Source organism: Heptranchias perlo, unplaced genomic scaffold, assembly GCF_035084215.1.
Source record: "Heptranchias perlo isolate sHepPer1 unplaced genomic scaffold, sHepPer1.hap1 HAP1_SCAFFOLD_143, whole genome shotgun sequence".
Classification (NCBI taxonomy): Eukaryota; Metazoa; Chordata; class Chondrichthyes; order Hexanchiformes; family Hexanchidae; genus Heptranchias; species Heptranchias perlo.
Genome location: NW_027138678.1, coordinates 864,230 through 884,841, shown reverse-complemented (window position 1 = coordinate 884,841; position 20,612 = coordinate 864,230). Strand labels below are relative to the sequence as shown.

At 43.7% G+C, this 20,612-nt stretch overlaps 1 protein-coding gene across 9 annotated transcripts in view; it reads left to right on the top strand.

The window, feature by feature from the left end:
* Positions 1–20,612, top strand: part of LOC137308903 (Fc receptor-like protein 2) — a 43,341-nt gene that overhangs the window by 7,141 nt on the left and 15,588 nt on the right. For 7 of the 9 annotated variants that reach the window (XR_010959665.1, XR_010959666.1, XM_067977341.1 and 4 more), the window contains 6 exons: positions 2,807–2,921; positions 10,259–10,288; positions 12,344–12,589; positions 15,042–15,308; positions 16,314–16,592; positions 19,036–19,314. Coding sequence is in view for 7 of the 9 variants with exons in the window: in XM_067977341.1 (XP_067833442.1) it covers positions 2,891–2,921; positions 10,259–10,288; positions 12,344–12,589; positions 15,042–15,308; positions 16,314–16,592; positions 19,036–19,314 (1,132 nt within the window). In the remaining 2 variants the exon portion in view is untranslated. Of the gene's footprint in view, positions 1–2,253; positions 2,356–2,380; positions 2,565–2,806; positions 2,922–10,258; positions 10,289–12,343; positions 12,590–15,041; positions 15,309–16,313; positions 16,593–19,035; positions 19,315–20,612 lie in introns of those variants that run through there. The other 2 variants (XM_067977343.1, XM_067977344.1) reach the window with 2 other exon arrangements.

Sequence of the window (20,612 nt, the reverse complement as noted above, 5' to 3'; positions counted from 1 at the left end):
ATCTACAGAACTGCATTCAATTAATTGCTCCAATTAATGTTCGGTACCATCTTGATGCTATTTAAAGGACAATTGTTTGGTCTTGAAGTTTCTGTTTTGTTTCTGGCCCGAACCGAATTGTTCTCAGCCGATGATCATTGATCAATTTCGAAGTGCAGATTGAATTCACGAATGAAATGTTGTGATAACTTCACAAGTATAACTTCAAATGGTGTTCACACTCAAGTTTGACCTGTAATGTTTCAGATAGTGCAAGGTATAATCATAAGACAGGACCTGTACACGGAGCATATGTATCAGTCTCAGTAATGCATGCAGTAAAGACAGTTTTGTACCAGCAAGACTGTGTAGACACTAATCTGCCAGGGGAGCAGTGCAGGCAATAATCATACATCAGTACCAGTAGGCTAGTGTAGGTACTAATTAAAAGGCTGTACAAATATGACAGTGTAGGTAATAAATATACATCTGTATTGGTAATAAACAAAGCCCTTTATCAGTAGGCGAGTGTAAGTAATAATCACAGATTTTTACCAGTATTGTAGTGTTGGTAATAATCACAGTCCTTTACCAGTATTGTAGTGTTGGTAATAATCAGAGACCAGTACCAGTATTGTCGTGTTGGTAATAATCACAGACCTTTACCAGTATTTTGGAGCAGGAAATATTCACAGACCTTTACCAGTAGGGTAGCGTTGGTAATAATGACAGACCTTCACCAGTAGGCTCGGGTTGGTAATAATCACAGACCCTTAGCAGTATTTTCGTGTTAATAGTAATCAGGGATCTGTATTATTTGAACAGTGTAGGTGCTAATCGCAGACTTCTACCATTCGGGCCGTGCAGGTACGAATCATAGACTCGTATCTGTAGGGCAATGTAGGCACTAATTACAGTGATACCACACCTGGATTACTGTGTGCCGTGTTGGTCTCCTTACCGAAGGAGGAATATGCTCGCCTTAGAGGCGATCTCACTGAGAGGTGATCTCATTGAAACATGTAAGATTATAAGAGAGCTTGACAGGCGAGAGGCTGAGAGGATGATTCCCCAGGCTGGAGAGCCTAGAACTAGGGGGCATTGTCTCAGGATAATGGTTTGGCCATTTAAGACTGAGATGAGGAGGAATTTCTTCACTGAGAGGGTCGTGAATATTTGGAATTCTCCACCCCAGAGGGCTGTGGATGCTGAGTCGTTGAGTATATTCAAGGCTGAGATCGATAATTTTTTGGACACTCGGGGAATCAAAGGAAATGGGGATCGGGCGGGAAAGTGGAATTAAGGTCAAAGTTCAACCATGATCTTTCTGAATGGAGCAGCAGGCTCGAGGGGCCGACTGGCCTACTCCTGCTCCTATATCTTATGTTCTTATGTTTTTATGCTGCATCAATAACACACTGTAGATACAAATCACAAACCTGGACAAATAGGGCAGCATCGGTAGCAACCACACACTCGTACCAGTCGGACAGTGGAGGTCTCACTGTCATACTCACTCAGAATCGTCACAGGCTTATACATTGGCCCAATGGTAGCACTCAGAGAGTTACTCATTTCAAACACACAATCAGTAATTAGAATCATAACACATAGTCAGCACTGAGAGGGTGAGATATTTCGATGTCGTGCATGTCTGCACTGAGATGGCGAAACGTTTCTGTGGTTTTTAATTCTTTTTTAAAAAAACGATTAAATCGACGGAGGAACATTAAAGATTACCTCGAGTGAGCGGGAGAGTAGGATTAAAGATTACCTGGAGAGAGCCGGAGAGTGGGATTAAATGTTAACTCGAGTGAGGGGGAGAGTGGGATTAAAGATTACCTGAAGTTAGCGGGAGAATGGGATTATAGATTACAAGGAGTGAGGGCGAGAGTTGGGATTAAATATTACCTGGAGTGAGCAGGAGAGTGGGATTAAAAGTTAGCTGGAGTGAGCCGTCAAAGTTTTCACTGGTATCAGCATTCCCCCCCGCCCCTTCCTCTCCTGTTGTTCCGGCCACACAGAGCTGGGTGCCTCTTCACTCGGCGATAAATGAAAATCAGCCTTCAGCCATGGACAACAGTTTGGGTCTCTCTCTGTTTTAACGGTATAAACTGCCGTTGGAATGAATCATATTTAAAACAGTTTGCGGAGTAATCTCCCATCTCTAATCTCGCTGTTCACTTCTGATAAGAATTTTAAAATAAACTGACAAGAGCTGAGCTCATTTCTCAGCCTTCGGGCGGACCCGAACACCGCGTCCGGTGAAACTTCCCCCTTTCTCCTTTGTGGTCAGAAGGCGCGCATGGGCGGTGAGATCCCCAGCTGCAGACTGCTGTCGGGGAGCCCGCTCCAGCGGTTCTCTCCTCATTCCAGGTCAGCACAATTTCGGGGTTTACGCGTGCGCAAGTTTGATATTGCTGGAGTGGACCCGGGTCTGCGGCTGAATGTGGGCGGTTCCGTTTGGCGGGAGCTGGAATGGGAAGGGGACCAGCCTGCTGGCGACCAGTTCTCTCCATGTTTGACTGAATCTGTTGGAGTTGACTCTCAGTCGAAATATTCACCCTGATCTATCTTAAGAGAAGGTGCATTGAAACAAAGAAAGAAAAATATATGTTACATTATGATCCCTGGTTTTGTTTTATATCGAGTTATTTCTTTGTTTAAGGCGAGCGATTGGCTGTAAAGGAAAACAAAAAGTGCAAAGCTAAGGGGAAGGAGCCGGGGAGTGGGACTAATTGGCAAGCTCTTTGGACGGGCCGGCACAGGCACGATGGACCGAATGGCCTCCTTCTGCGTTGTATGATTCTATGATTTCACTTTTCAGGAAAACGGAGCAGGAAACAGCTGATCCGAAGCCCGCGTCTTCAGAGAGGGAATTGGATTTCGGCTCCGACTCCCCGCAGTGGAAATGAAGAAGATTTGTCTCCTCCTGATCTTCCGTAAGTGAATCTCAAATATTTGCAGCGGCTTCGAAAATCTGTCTCGTTCACAGTGGACTCATAATCAGAGTGAAGAGATCCATTGTGTAAGAGGGGAGCGTCACACTGAATTGATATTTGGCAGTGTTTTTAAGGCAGTCTTTCAATTAAAGTGCCTTGAATTGTCTTATGCATCTTTCCGTTTTAATCAGAATTTAATACAACGGCATAACTAAGTTTGGTTAGTGAGAGTAACCGTCTCTTTTTACTATTCCAATGGGCACCCCTTTACTATAGAAAGATGCATCTCACTTAAGATTGCTTCTAAACTGCGTAATATTTATTATTTAACCAATTAATTGGCCACACCTGCAGAAACTGCTTTGAAACTTCATACTGATGCAGTTTTTTTACTGGAAAAAATGAATATTTTACATACTTCATATCATGTCAGCCTTGGCTCAGTGGTTGCTCTCTTGCTAATTGTTTTTACTAACTGCGGTGAGTTTAACGGTGAGTGGTTTCTCGAGCTAGATTTTAATCTTCGTCTTTATCATTGGTTTATGATATCATATGGCACAGGAATGCGTCTTGTTGATCATCTGATCTATTTTACAGAGACACATAGAGAGAGAGACAGGGAGAAACACACATAGCGAGTGATGGAGAGACAGAGAAAGAGAAAGTGAGAAAGACAGAGAGAGTCAGACGCAGAGATAGAGAGTCAAAGAGAAAGAGATGGAAAGTGACAGAGCGACAGAAGAAGATTGACACAGTGACAGAGACTGGTTCAAAGAAATGCAGCAAGAGATGACAGATAGAGATCGACAGACAAACAGAAACAGAGAGAGAGAGAAACAGAAACAGAGAAGGAGGCAGGCAAGAAGAGAAGAAACATCCAAGGTGACAGAGATAGCTGAAGAGAGAGAAAGAGAGTCAAGGAGACACAGAGTGAGCGAAAGAGAGAGAGAGAGAGAGTGACCAAGAGACAAACAGATAAAGACTGAATAAAAGAGGCAGTGAGAGAGGGGGAGTGTGAGAGAGAGACAGAAAGTGAGAGGGAGCGAGAAAGTAAACATGCAAGGAGACCAAGAGCCAAAGAAAAAGAGAGAGAGAGAGAATGAGAGAGAGAGAGAGACCGACAGACAACCAGATAAAGAGAGAGCGAGAGAGAAAGAGACATTTAGAGATTGACAACAAAAGAGATGACGAGAGACAGAGAGAGAGAGAGCAGTAATGTTTCTTTCAATCGCCTTTGGACATTAACGATGATGAGAAATTTAATTTTCTAGTGTGAGAGAGAAAACATACAGTAATATGTTAAAACGACATCATTTCTAATTTCTCGCTAGTTCCCGTTACTGCTCCCTATCGTTGAGGTAACGAAGCTCAAGAGAAAACACGTGCTATGATTTAATTTGACCTAAACCGACGGTTACAATATTTTTGGCAGGGAAATGTGTAGCGGTGGTTCTTCAGTGTTAATTTCTGTTGCAGTTTACTGGAAATTTGTACAGAAGTAACTCTTTAAGCTGACATGTTATTTATGCTGCCTTCCTGTGACATGCTGAGGCCAGTGCACTGGTGACTTGCTAACCGCTGTACCACGTGTTCCGAAAACAGGAACAACCACAGGGTTTCAATCATTAAAGTACAACCGACTCTGTTCCCAGAATTCCAGCTATTTTACTAACTTGGAATTAATTGTAGAACCCTAATTTATGGAAAGCATTGGTGAAATTGAACACTTGAAACATTCGTCCTCATGAAGCCCAGATGGACGACAGGCCCACGTTCTGCTTTTTAAACAATCAAATCCAAAGACCTTTGCGATAATTTATCATAGGTCCTTTTGTAATTATTTCTGCAAAGTTTGCAGCAACTTGCATTGCCTTCGTAGTTTCATTTCCTGTTTGCTGACGCGTGAAGAAAGCTTTGCGCAGTTGGTTGCTTGGCCATGTACTGTCTTCACCGGCAAGAGTGGGATCCGAGACAAGAATTGTGAAGATAAGAATATAGGACATAGGGTCCGAGGAACGTACGAACAGAACCAGAACATTCAGCCCTTTGAGCCTGTTCCGGCATTCATTTAGGTCATGGCTGATCTGTATCTTAACTCCATGTACCCGCCTTGGTTCGATATCCCTTAATCCCCTTGCCTAACAAAAATCTACCAATTTCAGTTTTGAAATTATCAATTGACCCCCAGCCTCAACAGCTTTTTTGGGCTGAGAGTTGCAGATTTCCACTCGCTTTTGTGTGAAGAAGTGCTTCCAAGCGTATTCGATATTTAGGAAGGACAGGCAAAAGGAAAAGGAGATTGGGTGGCTTTGATGGAAAAGGATGAAATCAGAGCAACAGTGAGAAAAGATATTGGATAAGAAAATCAAGATGTTGAAACAGTCTGGGTGGAGTTAAGAAGCACCAAGGGGCAGAAAACACTGGTCGGAGTTGTCAATAGGCCTCCAAACAGTCGTGGTAATATAGGGGATGGGATCAAACAGGAAATTAGAGATGCATGTAACAAGGGTACAACAGTAATCATGGGTGACTTTAATCTGCATTGAGAATGGCCCAACCAAATTAGCAGTAATACTGTGGAGGATGAATTCCTGGAGTGTGTACGAGATGTTTTTTTTAGACCAGTACTTTGAGGAGCCAACCAGGCAACAGGCTATCCTAGATAGGGTATTGTGCAATGAGAAGGAGTTAATTAATAATCTTGTTGTGCGGGGTCCTTTAGGGAAGAGTGACCATAACATGATAGAATTCTTCATTATGATGGAAAATGAAGGAGTCCAATCCGAAACTAGGGTCCTAAATCTAAACAACGGAAACCATGAAGGTATGAGAAGTGAGTTGGCTATGATAGATTGGGAAGCTTCATTAAAAGGAATGATGGTGGATAGGCATTGGCTAACATTTAAGGAACGAATGCATGAATTGCAACAATTATACATTCCTTTCTGGCGCAAAAACACGAAAGGAAATTCGGCCCAACTATGGCTAACAAAAGAAATTAAGGATAGTATTCGATCCAAAGAGAAGTCATATCAAGTTGTCAGAAAATGTAACAAGCCTGAGGATTGGGAACAGTTTAGAATTCAGCAAAAAAGGACAAAGAGATTGATTAAGAGGGCAAAATTAGACCGTGAGAGTAAACTTGCAAGGAACTTAAAAGTGGACTGTAAAAGCTTCAATAAGTATGTAAAAAGAAAAAGATTAGTGAAGACAAATGTAGGTCTCTTACAGTCAGACACGGGCGAATTTATAATGGGAACAGGAAAATGGCAGAGCAATTAAACAAATACTTCCTTTGTTTCTGACTTCACGGAAGAGGACACAAATAACGTCCAAGAAATGCTATGGTACCAACGGACTATCGAGAAGGAGGAATTAAAGGAAATAAGTGTTAGTAAAAAAAAATAGCGCTGGAGCAATTAATGGGATTGAAAGCCGATAAATCCCCAGGACCTGATAATCTGCATCCGAGAGTACTAAAAGAAGTAGCCATGGAAATAGTGGATGCATTAATTGTCATCTTCCAAAATTCTATAAATTATGGAACAGTTCCTGCAGATTGGCAAATGTAACCCCACTATTTAAAAAAGGAGGGAAGAGAGGAAACAGGGAACAAGAGATTGGTTCGCCGACTAGATTGATTCCGAAAATGGAAGAGTTGTCTTATGAGGAAAGATTGAACAGGTTGGGTCCATTCTCATTGGACTTTAGAAGAATGAGAGGAGATCTTATTGAAACGTACAAGATTCTGAGGGGACTCGATAGGGGAGATGCTGAGAGGATGTTACCCCTCATGGGGGAATCTAAAACTAGTCTCAGAATAAGGGGTCGCCCGTTTAAGATGGAAATGAGGATGAATTTCTTCTCCCAGAGGGCCGTGAATCTTTGGAACTCGTTACCACAAAAAGCTGTGGAGGCTGAGTCATCGAATACATTCAAGGCTGAGTTAGACCAATTTTTGATCAGCGAGGGAGTCAAAGGAGATTTGGAAAAGGCGGGACAGTGGAGTTGAGGTTAAAATCAGATCAGCCATGATCTCATTGAATGGTGGAGCAGGGTCGAGGTGCCGAATGGCCTACTCCTGCTCCTATCTCTTATGGTCTTATGGTCTCTTACATCAGAAGTAGGGAAAATGCTAGAGTCTATTATGAAGGATGTGACAACAGGACACTTAGAAAATATCAACGGGATTAGACAAAATCAACATGGATTTATGAAAGGGAAGTCAAGTTTGACAAACCTACTGGAGTTTTTTGAGGATGTAACTGTTAGAATAGATAAGGGAGAACCAGCGGATGTGGTGTATTTGGATTCTCAGAAGGGTTTTGATAAAGTCCAACATAAGAGGTTAGTGTGCAAAATTAAAGAACATGGGATTCGTGGTAATATAGTGGCATGGATTGAAAGTTGGTTAACAGACAGGAAACAGAGAGTAGGAATAAATGCGTCTTTTTCGGGGTGGCAGGCAGTGACTAGTGGGGTACCGCAGGGATCAGTGCTTGGGCCCCAGTTATTCACAATATATATATCAATGATTTGGATGAGGGAACCAAATGCAAAATTTCCAATTTTGCCTCCGACACAAAACTAGGTGGAATCGTGAGTTGCGAGGAGGATGCAAAGAGACTTCAAGGAGATTTAGACAAGTTGAGTGAATGGGCAAATACATGTAAGATGCAGTATAATGTCGATAAATGTGAAGTTATCCACTTCGGAAGGAAACACAGAAAGGCAGAGTATTATTTAAATGTTGATAGATTGGGGAATGTTGATGTACATAGGGACCTGGGTGTCCTTGCACACTAGTCACTGAAAGCAAGCATGCGGATACATCAAGCAGTTCGGGAGGCAAATGGTATATTGGCATTCATTGCAAGAAGATTTCAGTATAGGAGCAAAGATGTCTTACTGCAGTTATACAGGGTCTTGGTGAGACCACACCTGGAGTATTGTGTGCAGTTTTGGTCTCCTTACCTAAGAAAGGTTGTACTTGCCATAGAGGGAGTGCAGCGAAGGTTCACCAGACTGATTCCTGGGATGGCATGACTGTCATATGAGGAGAGATTGGTTCTTCTCGGTCTGTATTCATTCGAGTTTAGGAGAATGAGAGGGGATCTCATTGAAACACACAAAATTCTGACAGAGAGAGACAGATTGGATGCAGGGAGGATGTTACCCCTGGCTGGGTTGTACAGAACGAGGGGTCATAATTTCAGGATACGAGGTAGGACATTTAGGACTGAGATGAGGAGTAATGTCTGCACTCAGAGGGTGGTGAACGTGTGGAATTCTCTACCACAGAAGGCTGTGAAGGCCAAGTCATTAGATGTATTCAAGAAGGAGCTAGATAGATTTCTAGAAACAAAAGGCATCAAGGGGTATGGGGAGAGAACGGGAATATGGTCTTCAAACAGAGGATCAGCCATGATCATATTGAATGGCACACTCCTGCTCCTATTTTCTATGTTTCTATGTTTCTATTTTTTTCCTGTCATCACCCCTGAACGACCTAGCTTTAATTTTAAGGTGATCCCCACCTTGTTCTGGACTCTCTCACCAGAGGAATTTTATTCCCTCTAATTACCCTATCAGAAACTTTAATCATCTTCAGCACTTCAATTAGATCACTCCTTAATCCTCTATACTTGATGGAATAAAAGCCTAGTTTATGCAACCTGTCCTTATAATTAACCCATTTAGCTCCAGTCTCATTCTGGTGAATCGGTGCTATACCTCCGTCCAGGCCAATACATCTTTCTTGAGATGCGGTGCCCAGAACTGAATGAAATACTTCAGATCCGGTCTAACCACAACTCTGTAAAGCAGCAACATAACCTCCACCCCTTTGTATTCCAGCCCTTTTTGAGATAAATGCCAACACTCCATTAGCCTTTTAAATCATAATTTGTGCCTGTCCATTAGCTTTTAGTGATTTCTGTGATTGGATCCTCAAATCTCTCTGCCCTTCCACAGTTCTTAGCTTCTCGCCATTTGTAAAACACCCTGATCTATCTTTCTTCCGACAAAGTGGAAGAACTCACATTTCCCACATTGCACTCCTTGTGCCACCGTTTTGCTCACTCACTTTATCTATCAATGTGTCTTTACAACTTTGTGCTCCATTCTAGGACATAAATGGGTGAGCTATAATTGAATATATTGGGGTAAATTTTCAACATACTGGGCAGGTGCAAAACTATCGTGGCGGATCGGCCGCCCATGACAGAATACGGCCGGTTTTCATTTCATTTCCGGGTGACCCATTCGCCACAGCAGTTTTACACTCGAGCGGCTGGTTCAAACTCTACCCGCTTTGTATATGTGCTGATGCAGGAGTGAGCCTGAAGACATTCCTCATGACAAGGCTTCTTTTATTCCTAACTCTCCCCAAATATGTTGGAGGTAGATCTTAAATTTCTACCAGGGCAAAGCAGTGATGTTGTGGATCTGGTCTTAATTCGAATTGAAATCAATGGAAATGGAAATGAGGCGGTTGCTGTGACTGCCAGTTTTCTGCCACAGAGGAACGGTGAAAATCCACTCCGATTTATTAAGCTGCACGGAGATTTGGAATGGCATCCTTTGCAACAAAAACACACCTTCAAGGAAGGAAAAGAAACAGGGTCGTGTGTTACTGAGGTACCAACACCATAGCTGTGACCCTGTCAGTGTTGACCTCACTTTGTTTGGAACAAGATCTAGGAATACATTTCATTGCAGCAAGGAAGGACTGCTGCATTGCCTGAGGTGTTGTCTTGCTGATAATGCATTAACAGAAGAGCCAGGACTGGAAAGTCCACTGGTTCAGACGGATATTATAATTGTAGAGCACCATTGAGAGAAGTCCGTGGAATTCTCCCGGTGCAATCTTGAACAGGGGCTGGATTTCCAACATTCTGCCGGGCCATCAAATCACAGCATCGGATCGGCCTCCCTTTATAGTAACTGCAGAATCATTACATCAACGGGAATAAATATGAGGTTTATTCAATAACAGGCAGCCTATCCACAATGCTGGCTCTTGGTTCGGGCAGCATGCTAACGATCTACCCCAACAGCTCACCCTCAGTCAACATGACCGATAACGGAATAACTGAGTACTTCATCTCACCTGGTGTCTGTGGAACATTATTTGCACACATAATAACAGTGGCTGCACTTCAGAAAGTAACTGCTCGTCTGTGAAGCAGTCGAGGGAGGTGGTAATGGCTTCCATTGACCAACGGTGTTTTTACAATCTGGGGGTTGCCCCATTTTGGATCTTTATACAGCGTAGGGTCAATATGAAAATATCCGCAGATAATTAAACATTCATTACAATTTTTTCTCTTTTGCAGTGCAAAGTACGCCTCGCGGGACCACTCAAGGTATGATGGAAACATGTCCCTTCCTGATAATAATTCCGTGTCGTTGAATGAACGGGGGTGAAATCCGATTTAGGCAGCGGTGCAAGACGGCGGCCGTCTCGTCTGATATTCAGCTCCATTGGGCGGCCGTCTAGTCTGATATTCAGCTCCATTGAACGGCCGTTTCCTTTGATATTCAGCTCCTTTGGTTTCAACAAAGAGAATAATTAGGGGAGTTGAAGTGGTTGGCCTATAACTGGCGCCGGGCCCAACTCGAAATTTACCCTAATGCTCCAGGTGTACAATTACACGACAGCAGTAATGAAGCTTTGGTGTAAATTTTATACTTGCCACCTGGGCATAAAACTGGCATTTTGTGGGTTCGCCATCCATTAAAGAAACGCATGAATTTTCGTTTTCATTGATTTGAGTGAGGACATAAACCGGGCGATACACCAGTCACTAAAAGCAAACATGCAGGTGCAGCAAGCAGATAGGAAGGCAAATGGTATGTTGGCCTTCATTGCATGAGGATTAGAGCATAGGAGCAAGGATGTCTTACTGCGCTTATAAAGGGCCTTGGTGAGACCACACCTGAGGTATTGTGTGCAGTTTTGGTCTCCTTACCTAAAAAAGGATATACTTACCATAGAGGGAGTGCAGCGAAGGTTCACCAGACTGATTCCTGGGATGGCAGGACTGTCGTATGAGGAGAGATTGGGTCGACTCGGCCTGTATTCACTCGAGTTTAGAAGAATGAGAGGGGATCTCATTGAAACATATAAAATTCTGACAGGGCTCGACAGACTGGATGCAGGGAGGATGTTTCCCCTGGCTGGGGGGGTCCAGAACGAAGGGTCACCATCTCGGAATACAGGGTAGGATACTCAGGACTGAGATGAGGTGAAATTTAATCACTCAGAGGGTGGTGAATCTGTGGAATTCTCTACCAGAGAAGGCTGTGGAGGCCACGTCACTGAATATATTCAAGAAGGAGCTGGATAGATTTCTGCACACAATAGACATCAAGGGGTATGGGGAGAGAGCGGGAATATGGTATTGAGATAGAGGATCAGCCATGATCAGGTTGAATGGCAGAGTAGGCTCGAAGGGCCGAATGGCCGACTCCTGCACCTATTTTGGATGTTTCTATGTCTCTATAATTTCTTTAAATGTCGGCTTATCCAGGCGGCGGTTTTAAGCCCCAGCGGCAAGATGAGAATTTACCCCCGGTAACTTTGAAGTGAGGATAAGGACTCGTGGTAAAAGAGTCTTCATTTGATTTGCGGGCTGTTTCAGCCTATTCAATGAATGAATAGATGGGCGGATAGATTTTAACTTTTGTTTACACTGGCAGCCCGCCCATTCAGGTAGCGAAGGGGCCGGAGCCATTTTGAGGCCGGGGCCTGATCTCAAATGAATTGCCGAGCTGCGGACGCCAAGCTCCTGGCGATGCTGGCTGGATCAAAGCCAGAGCAACATTGGGTCGTGGCTGGCTGCCTGGTATCACCAAGGAGGTCGAGATCATGGTGGGGGAGGATCCGGGACGGCAGGGCCCCAGGTTTTTTTGGCGGGACCCGAGGAGCTCTCTTGCTCCTCCTGGCCCCACAAAATATAATGGAAGCCTCACCTTTTCAGGACCTCTTTGGCTGTGCCGCTGGTAAAACTGATGGGATAGTGCACAGAGCACACCCGGACCAGATCTGTTCTGCAATGGAAATCATGGTCCTTCGTATCTCAGAGGAACTCGATTTGCATAATAAAAGAGGCCTACTACATGAAGCAGGCAGGCACTTGTACCGCCCGAAGTTAAGTCCTCCCAGAAGTGCGAGCAGACAGAGCGTCGGTGCTACCCGGATGGTAAGTGTAGCGCGCCCATTTCGAGGCGCTTACCACCCGATTTCACCGAGTTAAAATCACCCCATAAAGCAATAGATCTAGCAGTAGAAACCCGATATGTCGTGCCTGGTTAGGACACTGAGTGGAAAAAGAAACTTCAATCCGTACAGTGGATCGTGCAAAGATTCGCAGTTTCAATATTTCTAATCATCAATTCGTTTTATTGTCTTTCTGCAGCTCATGATCCAGTAGTGGTCGTTCGTTATCCCAGGAGTGGAATCGTAAAAGAAGGAGAGAAATTTACACTGCAGTGTCTGCACAGCAAAAAATACATTCGTTGGTATAAAGATGATAAATATTTATATGGATTTTCAAATGAGTTTTACGAAAGCCGTGCGCACAGTCGCAGTGGAGGGTCTTACCAGTGTGAAACGTGGACGCCCACATGGAGGAAGAGTAAATCTCTGGAAGTGGTCACCATCGGTACGTGAACTTTGATATCTATAATCAGAGAAAACAGTAAAAGAAAGACATGTATTTTCTTTATACACCGCCTTGCACGATCTCCCAAAGTGTTTTACAGCCAATGAAATACTTTTTTGAAGTGTAGCCACTGTTGTAAGTTAAGAAACGCAGCAGCCAATTTGCGTACAGCAAGATCCCTCCAACAGCACGGTGAGAATCACCAGATAATCTGTTTTAGTAATGCTGGTTGAGAGATAATTATTGGCCCCAGGACACAGGGGAGATCTTCCTTGCCCCTAATATGACGGTGGAATATTTTACGTTTACCTGAGCAAGCAAACGGGGCTTTGGTTTAAAGTCTCTTCCGAAGGCCACCTCCGACAGTGAAGCTGTATTGGCACCATGAACGTTAGCCTCGATTATGTTGACAAATCCTTGATGGTCGGCTCCAACCAATGACTTTCCAACCCAGAGGCGAGTGCACTACCCACTGATCCACCGCTGTTGTTCGCTACGTGAAGACGAGTAAACCTTTCGAAATGGTGATTATCGGTTGGTGAACTTCGACACCTGTAATCATTGCTCAGGTTTAGTCCAGAAATGTGACGTTTGCAAAGAGACCTCACAGTATAATATCACACAGGATAACAAACACGTGTAATACCAGAATGAAACTGTCCCGTGATCACTGGTCAGATGCTTGTGGGAATTTTTACTCCACCTCTTAACAGGCGGTCCACTCGGTTTCCCCAGAGTTCAAACTGCTGCTGGCGATCGCACCACGCACGTTCTTAAAATGTACTTGAGACAATCATTTGAAGGGGCACAGGAACGCTCACCCTGCACGGAACAGCGCCTCTCTAAAATCGCAGACAAGGGAATGTCATCGTTAATATCTCCCAGTTATTTTAGGTTTGTCTATCTGTTGGGCGACCAACTTTTACTTGTTTTATTCTATTTTCGACGGTCAGACTTAAAAATCTTCAAAGTACAACCCGTTTTCCGGTAAAGATAAAGAAAGCTGGTCAGTGGCGCATTCTTGTTTGTGGGACCTGACTGTGCGCAAATTGGCTTCTGCGTTTCCTACATTACAACACCGACTGCATTTCAAATGCACCTCATTGGCAGTAAAACGCTTTGGGACATCCTGACGTCCTGAAAGGCGCTATATGAATGCAGATATTTCTTGTTTTATCTGAGAATTGCTCTCCTGCATCCTAGCTGCTGGAATATGGAAGAGACTTACTTTTTTTAAACGTTACTTTGATCCTCTCTGTGACCGAAAGCGAATTAGATCACAATGTGACCCATCGGAAGGGGGTATAAATGTCGGCTTATCCAGGCGGCGGTTTTAAGCCCCAGCGGCAAGATGAGAATTTACCCCCGGTAACTTTGAAGTGAGGATAAGGACTCGTGGTAAAAGAGTCTTCATTTGATTTGCGGGCTGTTTCAGCCTATTCAATGAATGAATAGATGGTATACACACAGCCCCTTATTCCTCTCCACGGTCTGGAGTTCAATCCGTTACCGTTCGTTTTGTGCCCGCACTGAAGTTGATTCTTAAGGCAGCCTATCTAAGACCTGTTGAGCACTGATCTCTCAACAAAAAAGAATCAGAAGACACAAAATGATTTAAATGTTTGATGGGTTGCAGTGCAATGTCTTATTAGATAGAAAAATAGAAACATAGAAAAAAGGAGCAGGAGCAGGCCACTCGGCCCTTCGATCCTGCTCCGCCATTTATTATGATCATGGCTGATCTTCTATCTCAACACCATATTCCCGCTCTCCCCCATACCTCTGACGCCTTCTGTGTCTAGAATCTTTTTGATTACTGTAGGGTAACATACCCCAACCTTTTCATATGTTATTACAGCGAAACCGTAATCCTGTGGGGTGGGCATAATTTTGTCATCTGGTTTAATTTCCTCTTTTTCCTTCCTGTGTTTCAAGGGTCCACAAAAACTCAACAAAAGTAGAATTTTCATTCCCATATAAACGCCCAATATTCACAGTGAGTTATAAATTCATCATACCTCCAGTGTAACCTCCTGGCCCTCCACTGGGATCGGGATTGTCTGGCAGTGCAGTTGAAGGCAGCAGCACAGTGAGAATGTAGGCTGTACATTTAGTGCCTTATCTTGTGTCTCACTAAGAACAAATTATTACGAAGTGGAACGACTGCTTTTAATCAAAAGAGGCAGCCAACTTTTGACAGGATATTCCCTGGGAGCTGCGCCCACGCCGCTGCCATAGCATCACTGGCGGTGAAGTGGCAAACCCCTTTACGTGTAAACGGCGTTTCTGCTAAAACACAGAATAACATCCACAATATAAGAAAAGACAATGGGTGATGCCGAAAGATCCAGGTGTCAGGCTGCTTTTTCAAGCCAATGTTCATGAGGATTTGAGAAGTGGACTTTAACATATTTCATTTTAAATTCATTTCATGTTTCTCATATATTTACAGCTCATGATAAGATTTTAACACTCGAAGTAAAACCAAGAGCTGCATTGCGAGGTCAAAGCATTTTCCTGAAGTGTTTGGTGTCTCACTGGGTGGGAGGAAGATCTCACGTCTTCCTGTGGTATCGAAATGAAAAGTTAATAACACCAACTGATGAATCTGAGTGTACCATAGAAAATGCGCAAGATTCAGATGAGGCATCATATCGGTGTGAACTCAAAATAGGCGACAGGAAGTGGGTTTCACCGGAAGTAGACGTCACCATAACAGGTGAGTAACTGGTTTTCTTTTTACTATTTCCCAAAAATTGTTGGAACATTTAAAGGATCCGCAGGAAATTCTGTTGCGGTGGAAGTGGGAGGTATTTGCGATTTATAGGGGCAAAAATTCCTCTGCAGACACTTTTGGCAAGTGCCCGGAGCGCGTGTGGCAAAATTACACATTGCATTAACTTTAATGGGTTCGAGTGTCCAATGAGGCGGTGTGAGGGGAGCGTTCCGTCTTGGCTTCTCCTGGGAACGCTCTGGAAATGTGGCTTGAGACCCCTCACGTTTCTTTTCCGTGCCCACACGCTGTTGGTCGATTTACTGGGTATCCATGTACACGTATTACTGGGCCTGCACTGGAAAGTATAAGTATGAGGTTGAGTCTTAAAGGGATGCTCAGGCCTCCTGCCACACATTCCTATCCCTTTGGACATGCCGGGCCCCAAGGGAGGGTAGCTTTAAGAAAACTAGCCGTTGGGTTGGGCCGGGATCGTCTGCAAACCAAAAATAAGACAAGTGGTTATTTGATTTAAAGCCCTCCACCGCATTCCCACAGGGCGATCGTAAGTACTGCAGTCCATGGAAATGCTGGTCCTCGGCCTGTTGCTGTGTGGCTGTTACTGCCGCATCCAAACAACCTCATTGGATCTGTTGTGAAAGGATGGGAGAGAGCTGTTGAGTCGTGCAAAGAGCTGAGGTCAGGAATTTTTGGGGCACCGTTTCCTTTTACGGGCAAAAAGCAGCCCTAGCACCCTGTGCCCGCTGGGTGACTCAGAATTCAAACAGCACCCCTAGCACACTATGCCCGCTGGCGACTCTACAATTGTATCTTTTTGCCGTATTCTCTTTATATTGGTTAGTGGCCAAGACAGGTGATTTTATGTTGTACAAACTCCGGCCTTGGGTTGATATGCGCCGCCTAGTGGCGAATGTCGACATTTTATTGCATGACGATTTGATGAACTGTGCGACTGGAACGTTTACCTGTCAATCTATTCTGTTTTCACAGAGCTCTTCTCCAGAGTTACTTTGAGGGCTGACCCTCAAGCTAAAATATTTGAGGGGCAACAGTTAAAACTCGTCTGCTCGGTTGAAACATCCCGGCCCAATATTCTGCTTCAATACACATTTTTCAAAAATGACCAACCACTGAATTTTGATTCATACGAAAACGATTACCGAACTGAGCTGGCTTCGCTGAGCGATTCAGGGACTTACCTGTGTGAAGCAAATGCTTTGCTCATTGGAGTGAAAAAGAAGAGTGACCAGGTTTCGGTTTCAGTCAAACGTGAGTTCAAACAGTGGTAATTATTTTTCATCCTTCATGTAGAGAATTCCTCAGAGTGAGGATTTTCAACTGGGAATTTGGTGAGTGTGAGAATCAGATGCAGTCGGGGGAGCAGGTTCAAAATGAGTTAAAACAAGGGATTATAATCTGATCTATCAACAATTAATACTTATATTTAAAGAAATACATTACATAAAGAAGGCAAGGTAATTACTGCCTGTTTCCAAATAATGTTAAATCCATTTACTAAATATAATCTAGAGCGCAAGTTATTCTATTAGTCCGAGAAATAGATCACTGATAATCAATAAATACATAAATAAATAAGGACCAGAAGGGGCAGTACCGGCGGTGGGTCATTTGTGGACAGAAAGATTGTCTCGGATTGCTGCATGTGCAGTAAATGTCTCTGCCATTAGGCACTGCGACTCAGAATATTTAAGCTGGAGTGCGAGTTAGAGACACTCCGACACATAAGGGATGGGAAGGAATATCTAGATAGCTTTTTCCTGAGTATAGTCAAACCTCAGAGGTACAGGAAGAGTAAAGTGTGACTGTTAGTGGGAACCTAGCAGAGGTCGAGCAAAAAAACTCAATGGGTAGAGGATGGGGGAATGAGACGAAAATGTTGTAGTCATAGAGGATTCTATAATCAGGGGATGGATCGCGTCGTCTGCGTCGCGACTGAGAGTCCAGGAGTGTGTTGCATACCTGGTGCAAGTGTAAAGGGCATCTCGGAGCAATGGGAGAAGAACTTCGAAAGGGAGGGGAAGGATCCGGTTGTCGTGGTCCATGTCGGCACCAATGACATTGGGAAGAACAAGGAAGAGGTCCTGATAAGGGAAATCTCAGAAGCTATGAATTAAATTAAAAAGCAGGAACTCAAAGTTGGTAATCTGATAATGAATACCCCAACCACGTGCTAATTGACATCGGGATAGAGAGGTCAATGCGTGGCTGAGAGACTGGTGCGTGAAGGAGAGGTTCCATTTCCTGGGAACAGTACTGGGAAAGGAAGGAGATATACCACTGGGACGGGCTCCACCTGCATTTGGATTTGGACCAGAGTCCCAGCGGAAAGAATAAATAGGACGGCGGATAAGGCTTTAAACTGGCAAGATGAGGGAAGGGATCTTGTAACAATAACAAAAGCCTAAAGATAAAAGAAACATGATTTGAGTGAAAAGGCCAGAGCAGGGTAAGGAATAAAGAAAACACTAAGAAGTCAAGGAACAAATACAGTTATAAACCAGAAGCATACAAGCACTGTTAAATATTAATTTAAAGGAATAACTATTAAAGACGGATTAAACTGCCTGTACGGCAAAGTACACAGCGTCCAAAATAAAACGGGGGAACTCGAGGTAATAATCCAGAGCGAGGAACCAGATGTAGTAGGAATAATTGAAACATGGTAACTTAAAAAAACAGGAATTAATATGATTTATGAAGGGAAGGTCGTTTCTGACTAACTTGATTGCATTTTTTGAGAAGGTAACATGTACAGTCGATGAGGGTAAAGCGTTTGATGTAGTCTACATGGATTTCAGCACGGCTTTTGACAAGCTCCCACGTAGCAGACTGGTCAGAAAAGTAAAAGCCCATGGGATCCATGGGAATGTGGCAAGTTGGATCCAAAATTGGCTCAGTGGCAGGAAGCAAAGGGCGTTTTTGTGACTGGAACCTTTTTTCTAAGTAGTGTGCCGCAGGACACAGTGCTAGGTCCCTTGCTCTTTCTGGTATATATCAATGATTTAGTCTTGAATGTGGGCTGCATAATTAAGGGCATTTTCGCATGATACAAAATTTGGCCATGTTGTTTGTAGTGAGGAGGGAAGCTGTAGTGTGCAGTAAGATATCAATGGACTTGTCAGGTGGGTAGAAATGCGGCCAATGGAATTCAATCCGGAGAACTGTGATTTGATGCATTTATGGAGGGCAAACAAGGCAAGGGAATACACAAGAAATTGGAGGATACTGATAAAAGCAAAGGAACAGAGGCACCTTGGAGTGCATGTCCAACTTCCTCCAGGCACATTGCACAGTCTTCATCTATCGTCATCCAACTATGGGCTTTCGATTCACTTTGCCCTACCATGTTTAGCAAAGCCTTCAACCTGTCTCGTGGATGGCACGTTCAGTAATGTCTCCAACTATCGCCCACAACCACCCCCAACCCACACACGAAACCCAGACTCCTACTGGAGCCCGGCATGCTATTGCTTGCATGTGTCATGTTTTGCTTCGTTAAAGGCCCTCTATAAATGTATATTCTGTTTACATTGTTATGTAGACGCTACAGATGATTTTAAGTTGGAAAAACTCTGGCCTTAAGGGAGATATGCGCCACCTAGTGGCGAATGTGGGCATTTCAATGCATCTGCGATTTGATGAACTCTGCGACAGGAACGGTTACGTGTCAATCCATATTCTGTTTTCACAGAGCTCTTCTCCAGAGTTACTTTGAGGGCTGAGCCTCAAGCTCAAATATTTGAGGGGCAACAATTAAAACTCGTCTGCTCTGTTGAAACATTACGGCCCAATACTCGGCTCCAATACAGCTTTTACAAAAATGAACAACCATTGAATTTTACTTCATACCAAAACTATTACCGAACTGAGCTGGCTTCGCTGAGCGACTCAGGGACCTACCTGTGTGAAGCAAATGCTTTGGACATTGGAGTGAAAAAGAAGAGTGACCAGGTTTCGGTTTCAGTCAAACGTGAGTTCAACCAGCTGTAATTATTTCGCATCCTTCATGTAGGAAATTCCTCAGAGTGAGGATTTTCAACTGGGAATTTGGTGAGTGTGAGAATCAGGTGCAGACGGGGGAGGAGGTTCAAAGTGAGTTAAAACAAAGGAACTATAATCGAATCTATCAACATTTAAAACATAAATTTTAAAAAAACATCAAATAAAATGAAATCTAAGCAATTGTTAAATATTTTGAAATAATGCGAAATCCATTTCCTAATTAAAATCTAGATCATAAGTAATTCTATTAGTCCTAGAAATAGAACACTGATAATAAGTTAATACATAAATAAATAAGGACGAGAAAGGGCAGTACCGGCACATAAGGAAGTGGGAGGAATACCAAGATAGTTTTCTTCAAAGTACAGTGACAGCTCCGAGGAAAGCACAAGTGCAGGAAAGGGAGAACGTGACTGTTAGTTAACAGGGCAGTGGGAACCTAGGAGAGGTAGAGAAAAAAAGTTCCCACAGACACGGGTCCTATCCAACAAGTACAATGTGCTTTTTGTCTGTGCGCATAAGGATGTAGGGTGCAGGAAGGATGTGAACCATGGCACCGTGGAGCATAAGGCAGTCCAAGGGGGGAGGATGAGAATAGAAAGGTCCTTGTCATAGAGAGTTGAATAATCAGGGGATAGATAGCGTCGTCTGCAGTCACGGCAGAGAGTCCAGGACTGTGCGTTGCCTACCTGGTGCAAGGGTAAAGGACATCTCGGAGCAATGGGAGAAGAACTTAGAAAGGGAGGGGGAGGATCCGGTTATCGTGGTCCATGTCGGCATCAAGGACATTGGGAAGAACAAGGAAGAGGTCCTGATAAGGGGATCTCACAAGCTATGAATTAAATTAAAAGCAGGACCTCAAAGGTGGTAATCTCAGGATGAATACCCGAGTCACGTGCTAATTGGCATAGGGATAGAAAGGTCAATGCGTGGCTGAGAGACCTGTGTGGGAAGGAGAGGTTCAATTTCATGGCACCAGTACTGGGAAAGGAAGGAGATATACCACTGGGACGGGCTCCAGCTGCATTTGGATTTGGACCAGAGTCCCAGCGGAAAGAATAAATAGGACGGTGGATAATGATTTAATCTGGCAAGATGAGGGAAGGGATCTTGTACAATAACAAAAGCCGAACGATAAAAGAAACAGGAGATGAGTGAAAAGGCCAGAGCAGGGTAAGGGATAAGAGAACACTAAGAAGTCAAGGAACAAATAGAGTTACAAAACAGAAGTAAAAAAGAACTGTTAAATATAAATTTAAAGGAATA